Raw genomic sequence first — 17110 nt, 5'->3', positions numbered from 1 at the left:
AGTGATGGTAAATCCAATCGTTTTTGAAATGCTAGGATTTACCAGTGCTAAAAATAAAGAAGACTTTCAGCCATGAAGTATAAATAAAAAACTTCATGCTAAAAGTTCCTTTATTTTCCTGCAGTTTATGCAGGGCTGAGCGCCTTCGGCTGCCCAAGGCAAAGCGCTATTTTTTTCTCTAAGGTGACGATTCCACCTCTTAATCTCTTTGCTGTGGGTGGCTGGAGGTGCTCAGCCCCTCAAACTGCAGGAAAGTTAAGGAACTTTTAGTATGAATTTTTTTTTATACTTCATGACTGAAAGTCCCATTTATTTTTAGCATTCGTAAATCCTAGCATTTCAAACACACTAGGATTTACCATCACTTTAAATCTGTTAAGAAAAAAAAATGCGTACATGCCCATCTCTTACCAATATATTAACTGCTAACTTGCTGATTAGGACGATCTCATAACTGCATTGGCTGACAGGGAAATGCCTCCACAAATATTACAAGAAAATAAGGTGTGTTAAGCATTAAGATAAAATGCCAGTTTTTTTTATTTCAATTATTAAAACCAGTTTAATAACCAGTAACAATCAGATACTTCTATACGTTTCTGGTTACTTTGTTTTTTTTATAATAAACTTTAATAAAAACCTTCAATAACAGTGTGCGGGCAATTGTTTATTTTATGGTTTAGAGAGGCAGCTGTCAAGACCCCTAGGTCTTTGGGTAAAGTCTGTTTCAGGTAACATTTAAAGCTGCACACTACACTTTTTCCCTATTTGCAGGTCTAGTGAAAATACTAGTAGTTTTGTGATATCAAATGTCAATATATTCTAGTTTTAGAGCACTGTGATCTCAGAGTATTTATTAAACGGACATTAAAAAAACTCTAGCAAGGCCAAACCGGCAAATTCTGTAACTTTGGATTTCCAAATCAAATAGCTGTTGTGGGTAATATGCACCATGCTGAAAACCTAGGTTACAGTGTCTATTTTTTTTGTAGGGAGCGTTGCATAAAGAACAATTTTGACCCAAAATCAAGATGTGGTGTGTAATGTCCTTTTACTGAGCTTTATTAGAAAATGTTTGTGTAAACTAGTGAAAAAGCTGTGCCTAATAACATGTTTTTTAGTCCAATTTTGTTTGTATTATCTTTCTTTATTGAGAAACTTTAATTATGATACTTCAACTTGTTTTTTTGTCAGCTGTTTTCATAGTGAGCTTTTTCAAGATGAAAACTTCATATGTTCTCTGGGCAAAATGTTAACCCTTCTCAAGGAACTTGTGAACAAGCAGGTACGTTTATACTTGTATACGAAATATGTGTTCACTAAATCTTTGTTGCAATGTTCCCTGCAGCTTGCACAAAGTAACTGAGCAGGTTTTCCAGGGCTAGGCTTGTTTTCCGCACTTTGTAATTACTTTTCATATCAATACAACATTAAGATCAAATATCTCAAAATCCCTGTAATACCACATGGTTTGGTATCTCACAGTAACAGCAGACTGCTGTAGTGTTCTATATAAGCTGAGATAGCGTGAAAAAGAGGATGCTACAGCTGAGGCTGTTATAGCAAACACTGGTTAAACGGCAAACTCCAGGAGGAGGGCGGCTACTTTCACACAAATGTTTAACCGACCTTTGTAGTTGAAAAAATAACAAACTCTGTGTTAGAACATTGACATTTTTTTGCAAAGCTCACTATGGAACTCGATGTGTTTTAAAGGGACATACCCATATGCTAATATCACTTTAATGGCTGCATGTTGGAGGGAAAAATAACAGCCAATCAGCTTCATCAGTGGTGTTGTCACACTTTGATCTCATGAGATTTCATTGTAAACTTTCTTAAAGTCAAAATTAAACTTTTATGATTCATATAGAGCATACGACTTCCCAATTTACTTTTGTTATCAAATTTGCTTTGTTTTGCATATTTTATTGAAGAGTAAAACTAGGTTGGCTCATAGAGAGGAGTGTGCACGTGTCTTTAGTGCTCTATGGCAGCAGTGTTTTGCAACATCATTTGTAGCTTTGTTATACAATGTTGCAAAACACTATTGCCAAAGAGTACTAAAGACACGTGCACACTCCTAAGCTCTTATGAGCCTACCTAGTTTAACTGTTCAATAATATATATCAAGAGAGCAAAGCAAATTTGATAGCAAAAGTAAATTAGAAAGTTGTTATAAATTGCATGCTCTATTTGAATCATGAAAGTTTAAGTTTGACTTTATTGTCCCTTTAAACTGTAACATGGCCTGCACATACCAGACCACTCCCTTGCAAGTATCAGGACTAGCATCCTGATTGGCTGCTTAACATCCCTTTACAATGGGATGTGGCTATTTTGAGGTAAAATATCTTTCTTTTTTACATAGAGATGTTCAGGGGATATATTCTCTGCTTAACTTATTGCAGCTATGTTAAATCACTTTAAAGTGCTTCAACATTTGGGTATTATGTCCCTTTAAACCCCCATCATAGGGACCCTGTTTAGGAATCACAGCTTCTGAGCTGAATGCAGCTGGTGATTGTGCAGGGCCCTGAGCCTAGTGCTGTTATTTAGCTCATGTTCCTGCTCAGGACTAGCAATTCTCTGCAGCAACCAAGCTGAAAGTGAGTAGTGCAAAAAATGTGATCTTCACCAAGATTACAAGTTGTACGGTAAACCCGTTGCGTACATACTGCGTGAAATGGGTCCATACCGCTATTTCCATAGCTCACTCTAAAACTTTCTTTTGTCGTGCGGTAAGCCGCATACCGCACAAAATCCAAGTTCTGACTTGGCGTGCTCATTCACGTATCCCCATAGAGATCAATGGAGGAAAAATGTAGGAAAAAAACCCTAACACCTGTGATTGCAAAATTGCTACTGCATTTTCTCATTCCCCATTAAAGTCTATGGAGAAAAGAAAGTTTAAAAAAAACATAAGCCCCTAGTCTAATAACCCCTAAACCGCCATCCCCCCACATCGCCAACACGAAATAAACTTAACCTCTAAACCACCGTCCCCCCACATCGCCAACACTAAAGTATACCTATTTACCCATAAACCGCCGCCCCCCACATCGACAACATTAAAAAATATACCCATTAACCCATAAAACTGCTGTCCCCCACATCGCCAACACTAATATATACCTATTAACCCCTAAACCGCCATCCCCCACATCGCCAACACTAAACTATACCTATTAACCCCTAAACCACCATCCCCCCCACATCGCAACTACTAAAATATACCTATTCACCTCTAAACCACCGTCCCCCCACATCGCAACTACTAAACTATACCTATTAACCGCAGAAACCACCGTCCCCCTACACCGCAGCTACTAAAAATATACCTATCAACCCCTAAACAGCCGTCCCCCCACACCACGACTTCTAAAATATACTTATAAACCCCTAATCCACCCCCCCACATCAAACGTATTAACTTAATAACTAAGCCCCCTGACACCCCCTAACTTAAAGTGACACTAAACGCACATTTCTCCTACATTGGTGTGTCCGGTCTACGGCTTCATCCTTACTTGTGGGATATTCTCCTCCCCTACAGGAAATGGCAAAGAGAGCACACAGCAAGAGCTGTCCATATAGCCCCCCCTCTGGCTCCGCCCCCCAGTCATTCTCTTTGCCGCTCTGAACAAGTAGCATCTTCAGGAACGGACCGTCTCCTAACTCTGCAGCCTCTAGACAAGAGGATAACACTTCCCAACCTAAACCAGCATGGAAACCAATGCAAGGCTGGAACAAGGGTAAACAGGCCAAAAAGCCTGCGGCTGCTACCAAGACAGCATGAAGGGGTAGCCCCCGATCCGGGACCGGATCTAGTAGGGGGCAGACTTTCTCTCTTTGCTCAGGCTTGGGCAAGAGATGTTCCGGATCCCTGGGCACTAGAAATAGTCTCTCAGGGGTATCTTCTAGAATTCAAGGAACTTCCTCCAAGGGGAAGGTTCCACATGTCTCGGATATCTTCAGACCAGATAAAGAGACAGGCATTCTTACATTGCATAGGAGACCTATTAAAGATGGGAGTGATACACCCAGTTCCAACAGCGGAACAAGGTCTGGGTTTTTACTCAAACCTGTTTGTAGTTCCCAAAAAAGAGGGAACTTTCAGGCCAATTCTGGATTTAAAAATTCTAAACAAATTCCTCAGAGTTCCATCATTCAAAATGGAAACCATTTGGACGATTTTACCAACAATCCAGGAGGGTCAATATATGACTACTGTGGACTTAAAGGACGCGTACCTGCATATTCCTATCCACAAAGATCATCATTAGTTCCTAAGGTTCGCCTTTCTGGACAAACATTACCAGTTCGTGGCTCTTCCATTCGGTTTAGCCACTGCTCCCAGAATTTTCACAAAGGTGCTAGGGTCCCTTCTAGCGGTTCTAAGACCGAGGAGCATTGCTGTGGCACCTTACTTAGACGACATTCTAATCCAAGTGTCGTCCCTTTCCAAAACAAGGGCTCGTTGTTTTGGAAAGGGACGACACTTGGATTAGAAAAGAGTTCCCTGTCCCCGTCCACAAGGGTTCCTTTTCTGGGAACAATAATAGATTCTGTAGAAACAGAGGTCAGAAAATTAAAGCTTCTAAACGCTTGTCAAGTTCTTCAATCTATTCCTCAGCCTTCCATAGCTCAGTGCATGGAGGTAATAGGATTAATGGTTGCAGCAATGGACGTGGTTCCTTTTGCTCAAATTCATCTAAGACCATTACAACTGTGCATGCTCAAACAGTGGAATGGGGATTATGCAGACTTGTCTCCCCAGATTCAAGTAGACCAGGTAACCAGAGACTCACTCCGCTGGTGGTTGACTCAGGATCACCTGTCTCATGGAATGAGTTTCCGCAGACAAGAGTGGGTCATCGTCACGACCGACGCCAGTCTCTTAGGCTTGGGCGCGGTCTGGGACTCCCTGAAAACTCAGGGTCTATGGTCTCGGGAAGAGTCTCTCCTCCCGATAAACATTTTGGAACTGAAAGCGATATTCAATGCGCTCCTGGCCTGGCCTCACCTAGCGAAGGCCAGATTCATAAGATTTCAGTCGGACAAAATGACAACTGTAGAGTACATCAATCATCAGGGGGGAACAAAGAGTTCCTTGGCGATGAGAGAGGTATCCAAGATCATCAAATGGGCGGAGGATCACTCCTGCCACCTATCTGCAATCCACATCCCAGGAGTAGACAACTGGGAGGCGGATTATTTGAGTCGTCAGACTTTCCATCCGGGGGAGTGGGAACTCCACCCGGAGGTCTTTGCCCAGTTAACTCAACTATGGGGCACTCCAGATATGGATCTGATGGCGTCTCGTCAGAACTTCAAGGTTCCTCGATACGGGTCCAGATCCAGGGATCCCGGGGCGACACTAGTGGATGCATTAGTGGCGCCTTGGTCGTTCAATCTAGCTTATGTGTTTCCACCGTTCCCTCTCCTTCCCAGGCTTGTAGCCAGGATCAAACAGGAGAAGGCCTCGGTGATTCTAATAGCTCCTGCATGGCCACGCAGGACCTGGTATGCAGACCTGGTGAATATGTCATTCGGCTCCACCATGGAAGCTACCTTTGAGACAGGATCTTCTAGTACAAGGTCCATTCGAACATCCAAATCTAGTCTCTCTTCAATTGACTGCTTGGAAATTGAACGCTTGATTCTATCTAAGCGTGGGTTTTCAGATTCAGTTATGGATACTCTGGTTCAAGCCAGAAAACCTGTAACTAGGAAAATTTACCATAAGATATGGCAAAAATATATCCGTTGGTGTGAATCCAAGGGATTCTCTTGGAGTAAAATTAAAATTCCTAGGATTCTTTCCTTTCTCCAAGAGGGTTTGGATAAAGGTTTGTCAGCTAGTTTTGACCTGTTTATCTTTTAAGACCGGTGGAGCCAGCCACCATACACTTCTTGTCATGTAATGTTTTATACATGCATTACATTAAATTCACTACTTGAGAATATTACTGTGTGCCTTCAGTTTCTTTTAAGCCGGGTGCGCTGACTTTTGTGCTTGCTAGTTCTTTAAAAGGACAGATATCTGCTCTGTCTGTTTTGTTACACAAACGTCTGGCAGCCGTGCCAGATGTACAGGCGTTAGTTAGAATTAAGCCTGTCTACAGACCTATGACTCCTCCTTGGAGTCTAAATTTAGTTCTTTCAGTTCTTCAGGGGGTTCCGTATGAACCCATGCATTCCTTAGATATTAAGTTACTATCTTGGAAAGTTCTGTTTTTGGTTGCTATTTCTTCTGCTAGAAGAGTTTCTGAATTATCTGCTTTGCAGTGTACTTCTCCCTATCTGGTATTCCATACAGATAAGGTAGTTTTACGTACCAAGCCTGGTTTTCTTCCAAAGGTGGTTTCCAACAGGAATATTAACCAGGAAATAGTTGTTCCTTCTCTGTGTCCGAATCCAGTTTCGAAGAAGGAACGTTTGTTACACAACCTAGATGTGGTCCGTGCTTTAAAATTCTATTTAGAAGCAACAAAGGATTTCAGACAGACATCATCCTTGTTTGTCGTTTATTCTGGTAAGAGGAGAGGGCAGAAAGCTACTGCTACCTCTCTTTCTTTTTGGCTGAAAAGCATCATCCGATTGGCTTATGAGACTGCCGGACGGCAGCCTCCTGAACGAATTACAGCTCACTCTACTAGAGCTGTGGCTTCCACATGGGCCTTCAAGAACGAGGCTTCTGTTGATCAGATCTGTAAGGCAGCGACTTGGTCTTCTCTGCATACTTTTGCCAAATTTTACAAATTCGATACTTATACCTTTTTCGGAGGCTGTTTTTGGGAGAAAGGTTTTGCAAGCCGTGGTGCCTTCCGTTTAGGTAACCTGACTTGCTCCCTCCCTTCATCCGTGTCCTAAAGCTTTGGTATTGGTTCCCACAAGTAAGGATGAAGCCGTGGACCGGACACACCAATGTAGGAGAAAACAGAATTTATGTTTACCTGATAAATTTCTTTCTCCTACTGTGTGTCCGGTCCACGGCCCGCCCTGGCTTTTAGTCAGGTTTAAATTTTTTATTTCTGTACACTACAGTCACCACGGCAACCTATAGTTTCTCCTTTTTCTCCTAATCGTCGGTCGAATGACTGGGGGGCGGAGCCAGAGGGGGGGCTATATGGACAGCTCTTGCTGTGTGCTCTCTTTGCCATTTCCTGTAGGGGAGGAGAATATCCCACAAGTAAGGATGAAGCCGTGGACCGGACACACCGTAGGAGAAAGAAATTTATCAGGTAAACATAAATTCTGTTTTTTTCTTTCATCAATCAGGTAGAAAATACAATTTTAAACAGCATTCCAATTTACTTCTATTATCTAATTTGCTTCATTCTTTAGATATCCTTTATTGAAGAAATAGTGATGCACATGGGTGAGCCAATCACAAAAGGAATCTACTGTATGTGGAGCCACCAATCAGCAGCTACTTAGCCTATCTAGATATGCTTTTCAGCAAAGGATATCAAGAGAATCAAGCAAATTAGACAATAGAAGTAAATTAGAAAGTTGTTTAAAATTGCACGTTCTTTCTAATTAATGATAGAAAAAAATGTGGGTTTCATGTCCCTTTAACCCTAATTAAAATACTTTCATAAAATAAAAAAATACTAACTACGGTACATTAAAAATTAATAAAAAATTACAAAAAATAAAAAAGAAACATTACATTTAAAAAAAATAGCTAAAATTACAACAAAAAAATAACATTGCAGAAAATAGCAAACAAAATTATCCAAAATAAAAAGTTATTCCTAATCGAATACCCCCGTTAAAAAAAACACCCCCCAAAATAAGTGTTGGCGATGTAGGGGGACAGCGGTTTAGAGGTTAATAGGTTTATTTAGTGTTGGCGATGTGGGGGGATGGCGGCTTAGGGATTAATACTTTTATTTTATTAGTTGCAATGCGGGGGGATAGTGGACTAATGGTTAAATGGTAGTTTATGGGTGTTAGTGTACTTTGTAAAATATTTTTTATGTGTTTTGTTAAACTTTTTTGTTTCACAAAATCCAAAACCACAGGTCATTGAATGTGGAATGGATCGTTGCGGTATAGGCCATAACTATCGCAGAAAAGCCATACAGCGCGACTTGTAATATCAAGTAGCTGACCCTTCCACACGCAAAGGCCATTTTTTAAGTGTTAAAACCATACCGCACAACTTGTAATCTAAGTTCTAATGAATTAGAGAATATATTTTTTTTTTAACTAAAACATCCCTTTAAAAGATTAATTATTATTCATCATCTGGAAAAATGTTTTAGTAGATCTAAACAGAGGTGCCAAAAATATAAGTTTTGAGCCAAAGAGTGTGTATATATATATATATATATATATATATATATATATATTTTTTTTTTTTTTTTTTTTAATTCTTGCCTTACCCAGTTATAGTGTGTGTTGTTCACGTTGTGGGAGCTAAACAAATTCTGGGGTATAAACCAAAGGGAGCAAACTCTAGTGAAACAAGTGTTTTAGCTGTACTAATTTTAAAGGGGGCAGTAAAGTAAAAATGTAAACTTTTAGGATACAAAAAAGCATACCTAAGTAGGCTCGGGAGTCGCAATGTACTAGTGAGAGCTATTTGCTGATTGGTGACTGCACATATATACCTCTTCTTAAATGGGAAGAGTCCACAGCTGCATTCATTACTTTTGGGAATTCAGAACCTGGCCACCAGGAGGAGGCAAAGACACCCCAGCCAAAGGCTTCAAATACCTCCCCCACTTCCCTCATCCCCCAGTCATTCTTTGCCTTTCGTCACAGGAGGTTGGCAGATAAGTGTCGGAAGTTTGAGATAGTCTCTTATGAAGGGTAGTACTCTTCGAAATGGGACTGGAGTTTTAAGTAATCCTGTCAGCCTCTCAGTGAGAGCATGGATGAAGGTTAGAGTTCGGAGATGCAGGGAGAGTTTTTCTGCGAAACCATCCTGACTCATATTAACAGCTCTTTGGCAATCGGCGTTGACTAGTTTCTCTGCCTGCCTTTATTCACTCAAGTCCATGTCAGAAGCGAGGCTACTATCTGTCAAACTTGAAGGGCCGTGTTCCTGTTCCACGGCGTTGATTCCGGTAAGATTGTTTCATTTTATTTCATTATGTGAATGTGATGTTAACGAGAGAAGGTAGGGTCTCAGTGGAATCCATTTATCTTAAAATAGGAATCATGGGTTAATATCTCCTGAGGGGGTTATTGAACAGGGGGGACTTTTAATCATGTTTGTTATATGGTTCTACCTGCTAATGTGTAGTATTACATAGGCTCATGGCTATTAGGAACATAACGGCCTTCTCTTGAGATGCGCAACCTTTTTGTGACTGGCACGGTGCACCTCTTGACCGGGTGCAGTTACGTTGTTTTCCACTTCTGTATGCTGACTGTGTGGCGACAGAGAGTCTGCTCGTGGGTTGTCTGGTTCACAGGAGGTGGTGAGTGCCCCAGCCATTGGGGGTGTAAAAAGGGTGCCAGTTAGTGTTTGTCATTTTTGTAATCCCAAGATTTTGGAGGATTTTGATTTCTTAGACACGGATGTCTCCGATACGGAGAATGCGTTTTGTGATGAATATGAAATGGCCCGGGTTATCCATGCCCATCAGTTATGTTCCGATTGCCGTTCTAGAATACTCTCTTCTCCCGAATCAGGGACCATAGAGTGCGATGAGCCATCCGCCTCCGAGAATTCTATGTCCCGTGAGGCACGTGCCCCAGAACCTTCCTTTGCTGCGCAAGCAGGTGTCCCTATGGCCTTTACTCCTTCTCCGGAAGGTGGCTTGTTTCCTCCAGAGGGTACGGCACGGTTCCGCATGGCCATTTTTATGGCGCTGGCTCATTTATATCTCCCAAGTGAAATATTTTTAAGATACTGTTCCGTGTTCTGTTAACCAGGGCCCATCGGCGTGGGATCGCCTGATTCGGTTCGGCCTCCTGGGGAAGCGTTGGCCTCTGAGGCATCAGGGGCCCCAACCTCGGGGCCGGGGTCGTTTATTGATCCGGCGAGGGATGATTTTGCCTTCCATTATAGGCTGACACGTCTTTGTGTCCTTTTAAGGCATGTTTTAGGCGGTGCTAGAGGATTCCAGTCCTAGTGGGCCGAGGGATCCGAGGCCTTAGATGCTGGATGGCAAGTTGGGTTAGACGTTTGGGAATGAAGCTAATCTCCTTGACGTCTCCATTTTTTCTTCTTTCTTTTATGTTTCGGTTCCAGTTCTGAGCTTGGGTGAATGGGGCTTCTGATCGGCTGGTTCCGTTGGCGTATCCATTCACCTTGGGCGTTCACCCGCGGGTGCTGCCTTACTTTTATTTTGATCCGGATAGGATGTGTTTGATTTGTTTTTATTAAGCTCATGTCTGATATCATTCCGTTTTGTGAACGTTCTTTCTCTGGAACCGATACTTGCGATTTTGTGGTCGCATCGGCGCTTCCTTGGAAGTTGCACACTTTTGAATAACTGAGTTATGTTTTCTAGTTTCATATTATCGAACCTTCGGGTTGATTTTTCTTGAACCTTTCTGGAGTTCTGGAGTGTCCTTATACCAGGCAGGTCCTGGTCGGGCGCTTTCTGCTGCTACTTGGGTTCATGTCACCCTCGTGGTGCTGATTGGATCCTGTCGAAGTCTGATTGTCACTTGGCCTATTGATATGGACTCTGGGCTCGGATCCTACTTTGAAGTTTGGGGCCTAGTGTGTAGATAAACGCTTCTAGACGGAGGGTTGAGTTCCAGGCTAGTCGCTTGGGATACGGGTCTGACTTTTTCAGACATCATCATGGTTCTTAAAGGTCCCTGGGGACTCGGAAACTGTAGTTTCCATTCCTTTGGAGTTGGGAGATGTGTATGACCTCCATGGTCTAGTTTTCTGAGTCGTGATTGTTTTGCGTCCTCACTTGAGTTTTCTTCCGGATGTTGACACTCTTAGCCTAATGGCATTACTTTTGCGGTGGCGGAGTCTCTTTCCTTCCCGTCTTGGGAAGGAAAGTGCGGGCATGTCCTTCTTCCCTTGCTCAGCGTTGCGTTTGCTCTAGTATGTGGAGTGCAGGGGTTACCCTGCCTTCTGTGAGGAGCTGAAGTCGTTGCCCTATTAAAGGGTTTTTTGGAAGACTGATCCTGATAGGATCTCTGGAGACTGTCGTCTTCTCCATATAGGATTTACCCTTGGTCATACCATGGTCTTTCAACGCTTGGGTGTTATCCTTTGACCTCGTTGCAGATTCTGGGGTCGGGTAGATGTCCTTTTATCCTCTCCAGCATGTGTATCAGGTAGTTAAGCCTGTCTACGAGGGTTTACCTTGCGATCCAGGGGCACTGGGTGCCGAATTCTTAAACTGATAAGGAGTTTTTTCAGACTCTTGGGTTTGAGGCTTTTCTCTAGGTTCTTTAAGTCTAAGGATTTCAGATGGTGCACTCCTAATTATCGGAGGCTGCTTAGGGTTCCTCAGGAGGTTAGATCTTTTGATCGATTCCGTTTTTCGAGGACTCTGGCTTAGGACCTTGTCTCTTGCTTGGATTGGGCATGGACGGTTCTGCCTAACCTTAGTTTTTGGGTTCCCGCGTCTCCCTTTGAAGGGGGCGGGTTTCTGTCTCATGGGAGATTCATATCTACCTGAGGTTTAGGTTTAAGGTCTCTCTGAGAAGTCCCCACTGGTCTTCTGGGGCATTTGATGCTTCTTTGTAGACTCCAGGTGTCGTTTCACCTGGGTTGGCAATATTGGCCGAAGAGTCTCGCCTCTATTGGTAGGGTTGTTCCGTTGCTTTAGTTCCCTTTTTTCTCACCTAGGGTGGGGGATGGGTTGTTGTGTGTTCTCTTTGATTTAGAGATACTTCAGTATCTGTAATGATGCTTGCCTGGTAGGGTTTTTTTCCCTTACTTTTGTCCTTAGAATCTGGAAGGGAGATGGGGAGTAGTAGTTGGCTCCTCTGTTCCTGATACAGGAGATTGTGGGTTTACACCCAGGTAAGGCTCCTGTTATATGCTGGATTCTGGTATTTGGATGCTGGGGGTCTGAGTTCTCTCTTCCCTTGGGAAGTGTCCTCTTTATGGAAGACAGCAGTGTAGGGGTTATTGGACCCAAGCACAAAGTTCTGTCCTGACTCAAGGTAGCATACCGGTTTTGGTAAGCGGTCAGAGTTCTACTCTGGGGTTTTGCTTCCTCGTAGATCAATCCTTTTTTCTTCCAGAAGTCTGGGACTCTTGTCTTCGGTCTTTAACTAGCCTTTGGGCTGGGACCATTACCCTGGAGGGAAGGTCGGGGATCAGTTGCTTTATGTAGTGTTGACCATTTTCTTCTCTTGAGTCTGTTCCTCCCTTCGATGGAAGGATTTCTCAGGTCCACCTTTCTTCTGGTGGTGTCTGCTGCTGGAAGGGGACGCTCCTTGGAGACCGGTAATTTCTGGTCGGGAGCTGTTGAGTTTTTTTTGGCGCTTCTTGGTGGGTTGAGTCCTATGATGGCTTAGGGTCGGTCAGCTTTGCTGCCTGGAGGCTGGTCATCGCGAGTTACCCGGTGTTCTCTTGGAGAGCTCTTTGTTAGCTGCTGGGATAGCTGCTTGGATAGTTATCCTGTCTCTGCTGTCTATGCTTGTCTAGCCTGTCGTTTTTCGACTTGACTAATGCAACAAGAAACTCACGGTTTTCTGGAGCACCTTATGTGGTATGGGGCTGTGTCAGGAATATGAGGTTGACCCTCGGGTCATCTGCGTGACATTTTTATCCTGAGTATGGACTTTCTTTTCTGGTCCTTGTCCTTCTGGGGAGTTAGTCTCCCTGGGCGATGGTACTGTGGCAACCTTGGGTTGTTTTAAGTTTGTTTTGAGCCCATGTTGGATGGTCCTTTGGATCTCCTATGGGGTTATCTATTCTCCCTCTCGGGGGTAGATAGAGGTTCTTGACCTCGAGGTCAGGGGTACTTTTCGTGGGTGTCGAGAGCCGCAGGACTGTGCTCAGCAGACTCTGGATCTGAGTGGTTTTTAGCACGGCTTGCAGGTTATGTAACTGATGTGCAGTTTCCTGGGCTTCCGGGTTTTTTTACCCGTGTCGCCTTTTTTTTTTTTATAGGGTAATTTCAGGCTGTGGTGCCTTTTGAAGGGGCCACCTTTTTGTCCCACCCTTTGTTTGCATTTAGTGTCCTCTAGCTTGGGTATTGTTTTCACAAAAGTAATGAATGCAGCTGTGGACTCTTCCCGTTTAAGAAGAAAAACATAAATTATGCTTACCTGATCATTTTCTTTTCTTCTGACGTGAAGAGTGCACAGCTTCCGTCTGCGCTTTGTCTATGAGGCAGCGGTACATTTTTGTTCTTCTGGCACCTTTTTCACCCTGATATTTCTCCTACTGTTCCTTGTTCCCTTGGCAGAATGACTGGGGGATGAGAGAAGTGGGGGAGGTATTTGAAGCCTTTGGCTGGGGTGTCTTTACCTCCTCCTGGTGGCCAGGTTCTGAATTCCTAAAAGTAATGAATGCAGCTGTGGACTCTTCCCATCAGAAGAAAAGAAAATTATCAGGTAAGCATAATTTGTTATTAACCCCTTAATGGCCGATGACGTGCCAGGTACGTCATGCAAAAACTGTGAGTTAGTGAACATGGACGTACCTGGCATGTTATCTGGTAAAATGAGCGCTGGGAGCAATAGGTGATCGTTTTAGCCTCGTTTAGTGTATTGCCACAATGCCTCGATATTGAGCCATTGTGCAATACCTGCCGGAGAGTAACCAATGTATTGACCCTTTTTGCATTGGGCAGCAATGGTGCCCAACGTTGGTGGTGTGGGAGGGTTAGGAGGGAGGTGATTTTGTCGGCCCATCGCTTGAGGGGGGGCGGGAGGTGCGGGGCCGGGTGGGACCGATACACTACAGAAAATATATTCTCTAAGAGGGTCAGGGGAGGGAGAGGGGGATCCTAGATGTGGAGGGGGGATTAGATTGTAGGGATATGATCTTAGAGGGGGTAAATTAGAGAGGGGGAGGTAGTGGGCAGCTACACTACAGAAAAAATGTTTTTTGTTTGTTTTTTAATAAAAATTAGAGCAAACTGGGTACTGCCAGTACCTAAGATGGCAGAGGGGGAGATTTAGAGAGCTGTTTGGGAGGTTGGGGGGAAAGGGGGGTTCTACACTGCAGAATAAATATATATATATATATATATATATATATATATATATATATATATATAAAACCCCTTTACTGCTGGGAATAATAAGTGTGGTGCACAGCTGCAATTAGCAGCCTTCTAATTACTAAAAAGCAAAGCCATATACAGGTGAAACTCAAAAAATTAGAATATCGTGCAAAAGTTAATTTATTTCACTAATGCAACTTAAAAGGTGAAACTAATATATGAGATAGACTCATTACATGCAAAGCAAGATAGTTCAAGCTGTGATTTTTCATAATTGTGATGATTATGGTTTACAGCTCATGAAAACCCCAAATCCAAAATCTCAGAAAATTAGAATATTGTGAAAAGGTGCAATATTCTAAGCTCAAAGTGTCCCACTCTAATCAGCTAATTAAGCCATAACACCTGCAAAGGGTTCCTGAGCCTTTAAATGGTCTCTCAGTCTAGTTCAGTAGGAATCACAATCATGGGAAAGACTGCTGACCTGACAGTTGTGCAGAAAACCATAATTGACACCCTCCATAAGGAGGGGAAGCCTCAAAAGGTAGGCAAAAGAAGTTGGATGTTCCCAAATCTGCTGTATCAAAGCACATTAATAGAAAGTTGTGTGGAAGAAAAAGGTGCACAAACAGCAGGGATGACCGCAGCCTGGAGAGGATTGTCAGGAAAAGGCCATTCAAAAGTGTTGGGGACTTTCACAAGAGCCACCACACACAGACGGATCCTGGACATGGGCTTCAAAAGTCGTATTCCTCTTGTCAAGCCACTCCTGAACAACAAACAACGTCAGAAGCGTCTTACCTGGGCTAAAGAAAAACAGACCTGGTCTGTTGCTCAGTGGTCCAAAGTCCTCTTTCTCTTGTAAGGTGTATCCAGTCCACGGGTTCATCCATTACTTGTGGGATATTCTCCTTCCCAACAGGAAGTTGCAAGAGGGCACCCACAGCAGAGCTGTCTATATAGCTCCTCCCCTAACCCCCACCCCCAGTCATTCTCTTGCAACTCTCGACAAGATAGGAAGTCTCAAGAAATATGTGGTGACTTAGTGTAGTTTTACCTTCAATCAAGAGTTTGTTATTTTTAAACGGTACCGGCGTTGTACTGTTTTACTCTCAGGCAGAAATTAGAAGAAGAATTCTGCCTGGACGTTGATGATCTTAGCGGTTTGTAACTAAGGTCCATTGCTGTTCTCACACATAACTGAAGAGTATGGGAAAACTTCAGTTGGGGGAACGGTCTGCAGATTACCTGCTTTGAGGTATGTTCAGTATTTTTATTTCTAGAGCGATGAATAAGTTCTAGAAAATGCTGACAGAGCCTTGTATATTTGAGGTAAGCTAGATGCAGTGATTTAACAACGACTGGGATCATGCTTACAAAACAGGGTAATACTCATGTTAATACTTATATTACTTAGTGACAAAACGTTTGCATGTTTTCATAAATAGAACGTTTTTCTCTGAGGGAGATAAGTTTTTATTTGGGGCCTAGTTTCCATATGGCTAGTCAGATACTCCTAGGAGTACTTTCTTAAGGCCCCTCTGACATCCAGTACACGGTGGGAGGGGCCTATTTTCGCGCTTTAGATGCGCAGTTTCCTGCAGACTGAGACATCCAGCTTCCCTAGAGGAGTCCTCTGGCATCTGAGGACAATCATAAAGGGTTTATTTCTTCACTAAATCGTATTTGAGGACAGGTAGGAACCTCAGCAGAGCTGTGGCAAGGTGCGCAACGTTTTTTTACGGGTGGTTGACGTTTTTTAAATCCGGTTTGGGGGCTAAGGGGTTAATAATCCATTTGCAAGTGGGTGCAATGTTGCTTTAGTCCCTTACACATACTGTAAAAATTTCGAAGTGCTAGTTTTTTTCTCTTAAAGGCACAGTAACGTTTTTGTTTAATTGCTGTTTCACCTTTATTAAAGTGTTTTCCAAGCTTGCTTGTCTCATTACTAGTCTGTTAAACATGTCTGACATAGAGAAAACTCCTTCAATATGTTTGGAAGCCATTGTGGAACCCCCTCTTAGAATGTGTACCAAATGTATTGAAATTTCTATAAACTATAAAGACCATATTATGGCGCTTAAAGATTTATCTCCAGAGGATTCTCTGACTGAAAAAAGGGAGATTATGCCATCTAGCTCTCCCCATGTGTCAGAACCTATAACTCCCGCTCAAGTGACGCCAAGTACATCTAGCGCATCTAATTCTTTTACCTTACAGGACATGGCGGCAGTTATAAATGCTACCCTCTCAGAGGTATTGTCCAAACTGCCAGGGTTACAAGGAAAGCGAGACAGCTCTGGGGCTAGAACAAATACAGAGCTTTCTGACGCTTTAATACCTGTGTCCGATATACCCTCACAATACTCAGAAGCCGAGGCAGGAGAGCTTCTATCTGTGGGTGACATTTCAGATTCAGGGAAGGCGTTGCTTCAGTCTGATTCTGAAATGACAGCGTTTAAATTTAAGTTTTAACACCTCCGCTTATTGCTTAGGGAGGTTTTAGCGACTCTGGATGACTGTGAACCCACTGTAGTTCCAGAGAAACTGTGTAAGATGGACAAATGCTTTGCAGTGCCAGTTTACACTGATGTTTTTCCAGTCCCTAAGAGGTTTTCGGAAATTATTACTAAGGAATGGGATAGACCAGGTGTGTTCTCTCCCCCTCCTGCTTTTAAAAAGATGTTTCCCATAGATGCCGCCATACGGGACTCGTGGCAGACGGTCCCTAAGGTGGAGGGAGCAGTCTCCACCCTAGCTAAGCGTACAACTATCCCCGTCGAGGACAGTTGTGCTTTCCTAGATCCTATGGATAAAAAATTGGAGGGTCTCCTTAAGAAAATTTTTATACATCAAGGTTTTATTCTCCAGCCTCTTGCAATGCATTGCCCCAGTTACTGCTGCAGCGGCTTTTTAGTTCGAGTCTCTTGAGGAGGCTCTACAGGTGGAGACCCCGTTAGATGATATTTTAGACAGGATTAAAGCTCTTA

At 43.0% G+C, this 17110-nt stretch overlaps 1 protein-coding gene across 5 annotated transcripts in view; it reads left to right on the top strand.

The window, feature by feature from the left end:
• HDAC10 (histone deacetylase 10) overlaps positions 1–17110 on the top strand; it is a 236388-nt gene that overhangs the window by 78428 nt on the left and 140850 nt on the right. For all 5 annotated transcript variants that reach the window (XR_008402807.1, XM_053716638.1, XM_053716639.1 and 2 more), the window contains exon 15: positions 1195–1285. Coding sequence is in view for 4 of the 5 variants with exons in the window: in XM_053716638.1 (XP_053572613.1) it covers positions 1195–1285 (91 nt within the window). In the remaining variant the exon portion in view is untranslated. The remainder of the gene's footprint in view (positions 1–1194; positions 1286–17110) is intronic.

This window comes from Bombina bombina, chromosome 6 (assembly GCF_027579735.1).
Source record: "Bombina bombina isolate aBomBom1 chromosome 6, aBomBom1.pri, whole genome shotgun sequence".
Classification (NCBI taxonomy): Eukaryota; Metazoa; Chordata; class Amphibia; order Anura; family Bombinatoridae; genus Bombina; species Bombina bombina.
This window is presented reverse-complemented; position numbering and strand designations above follow the sequence as displayed.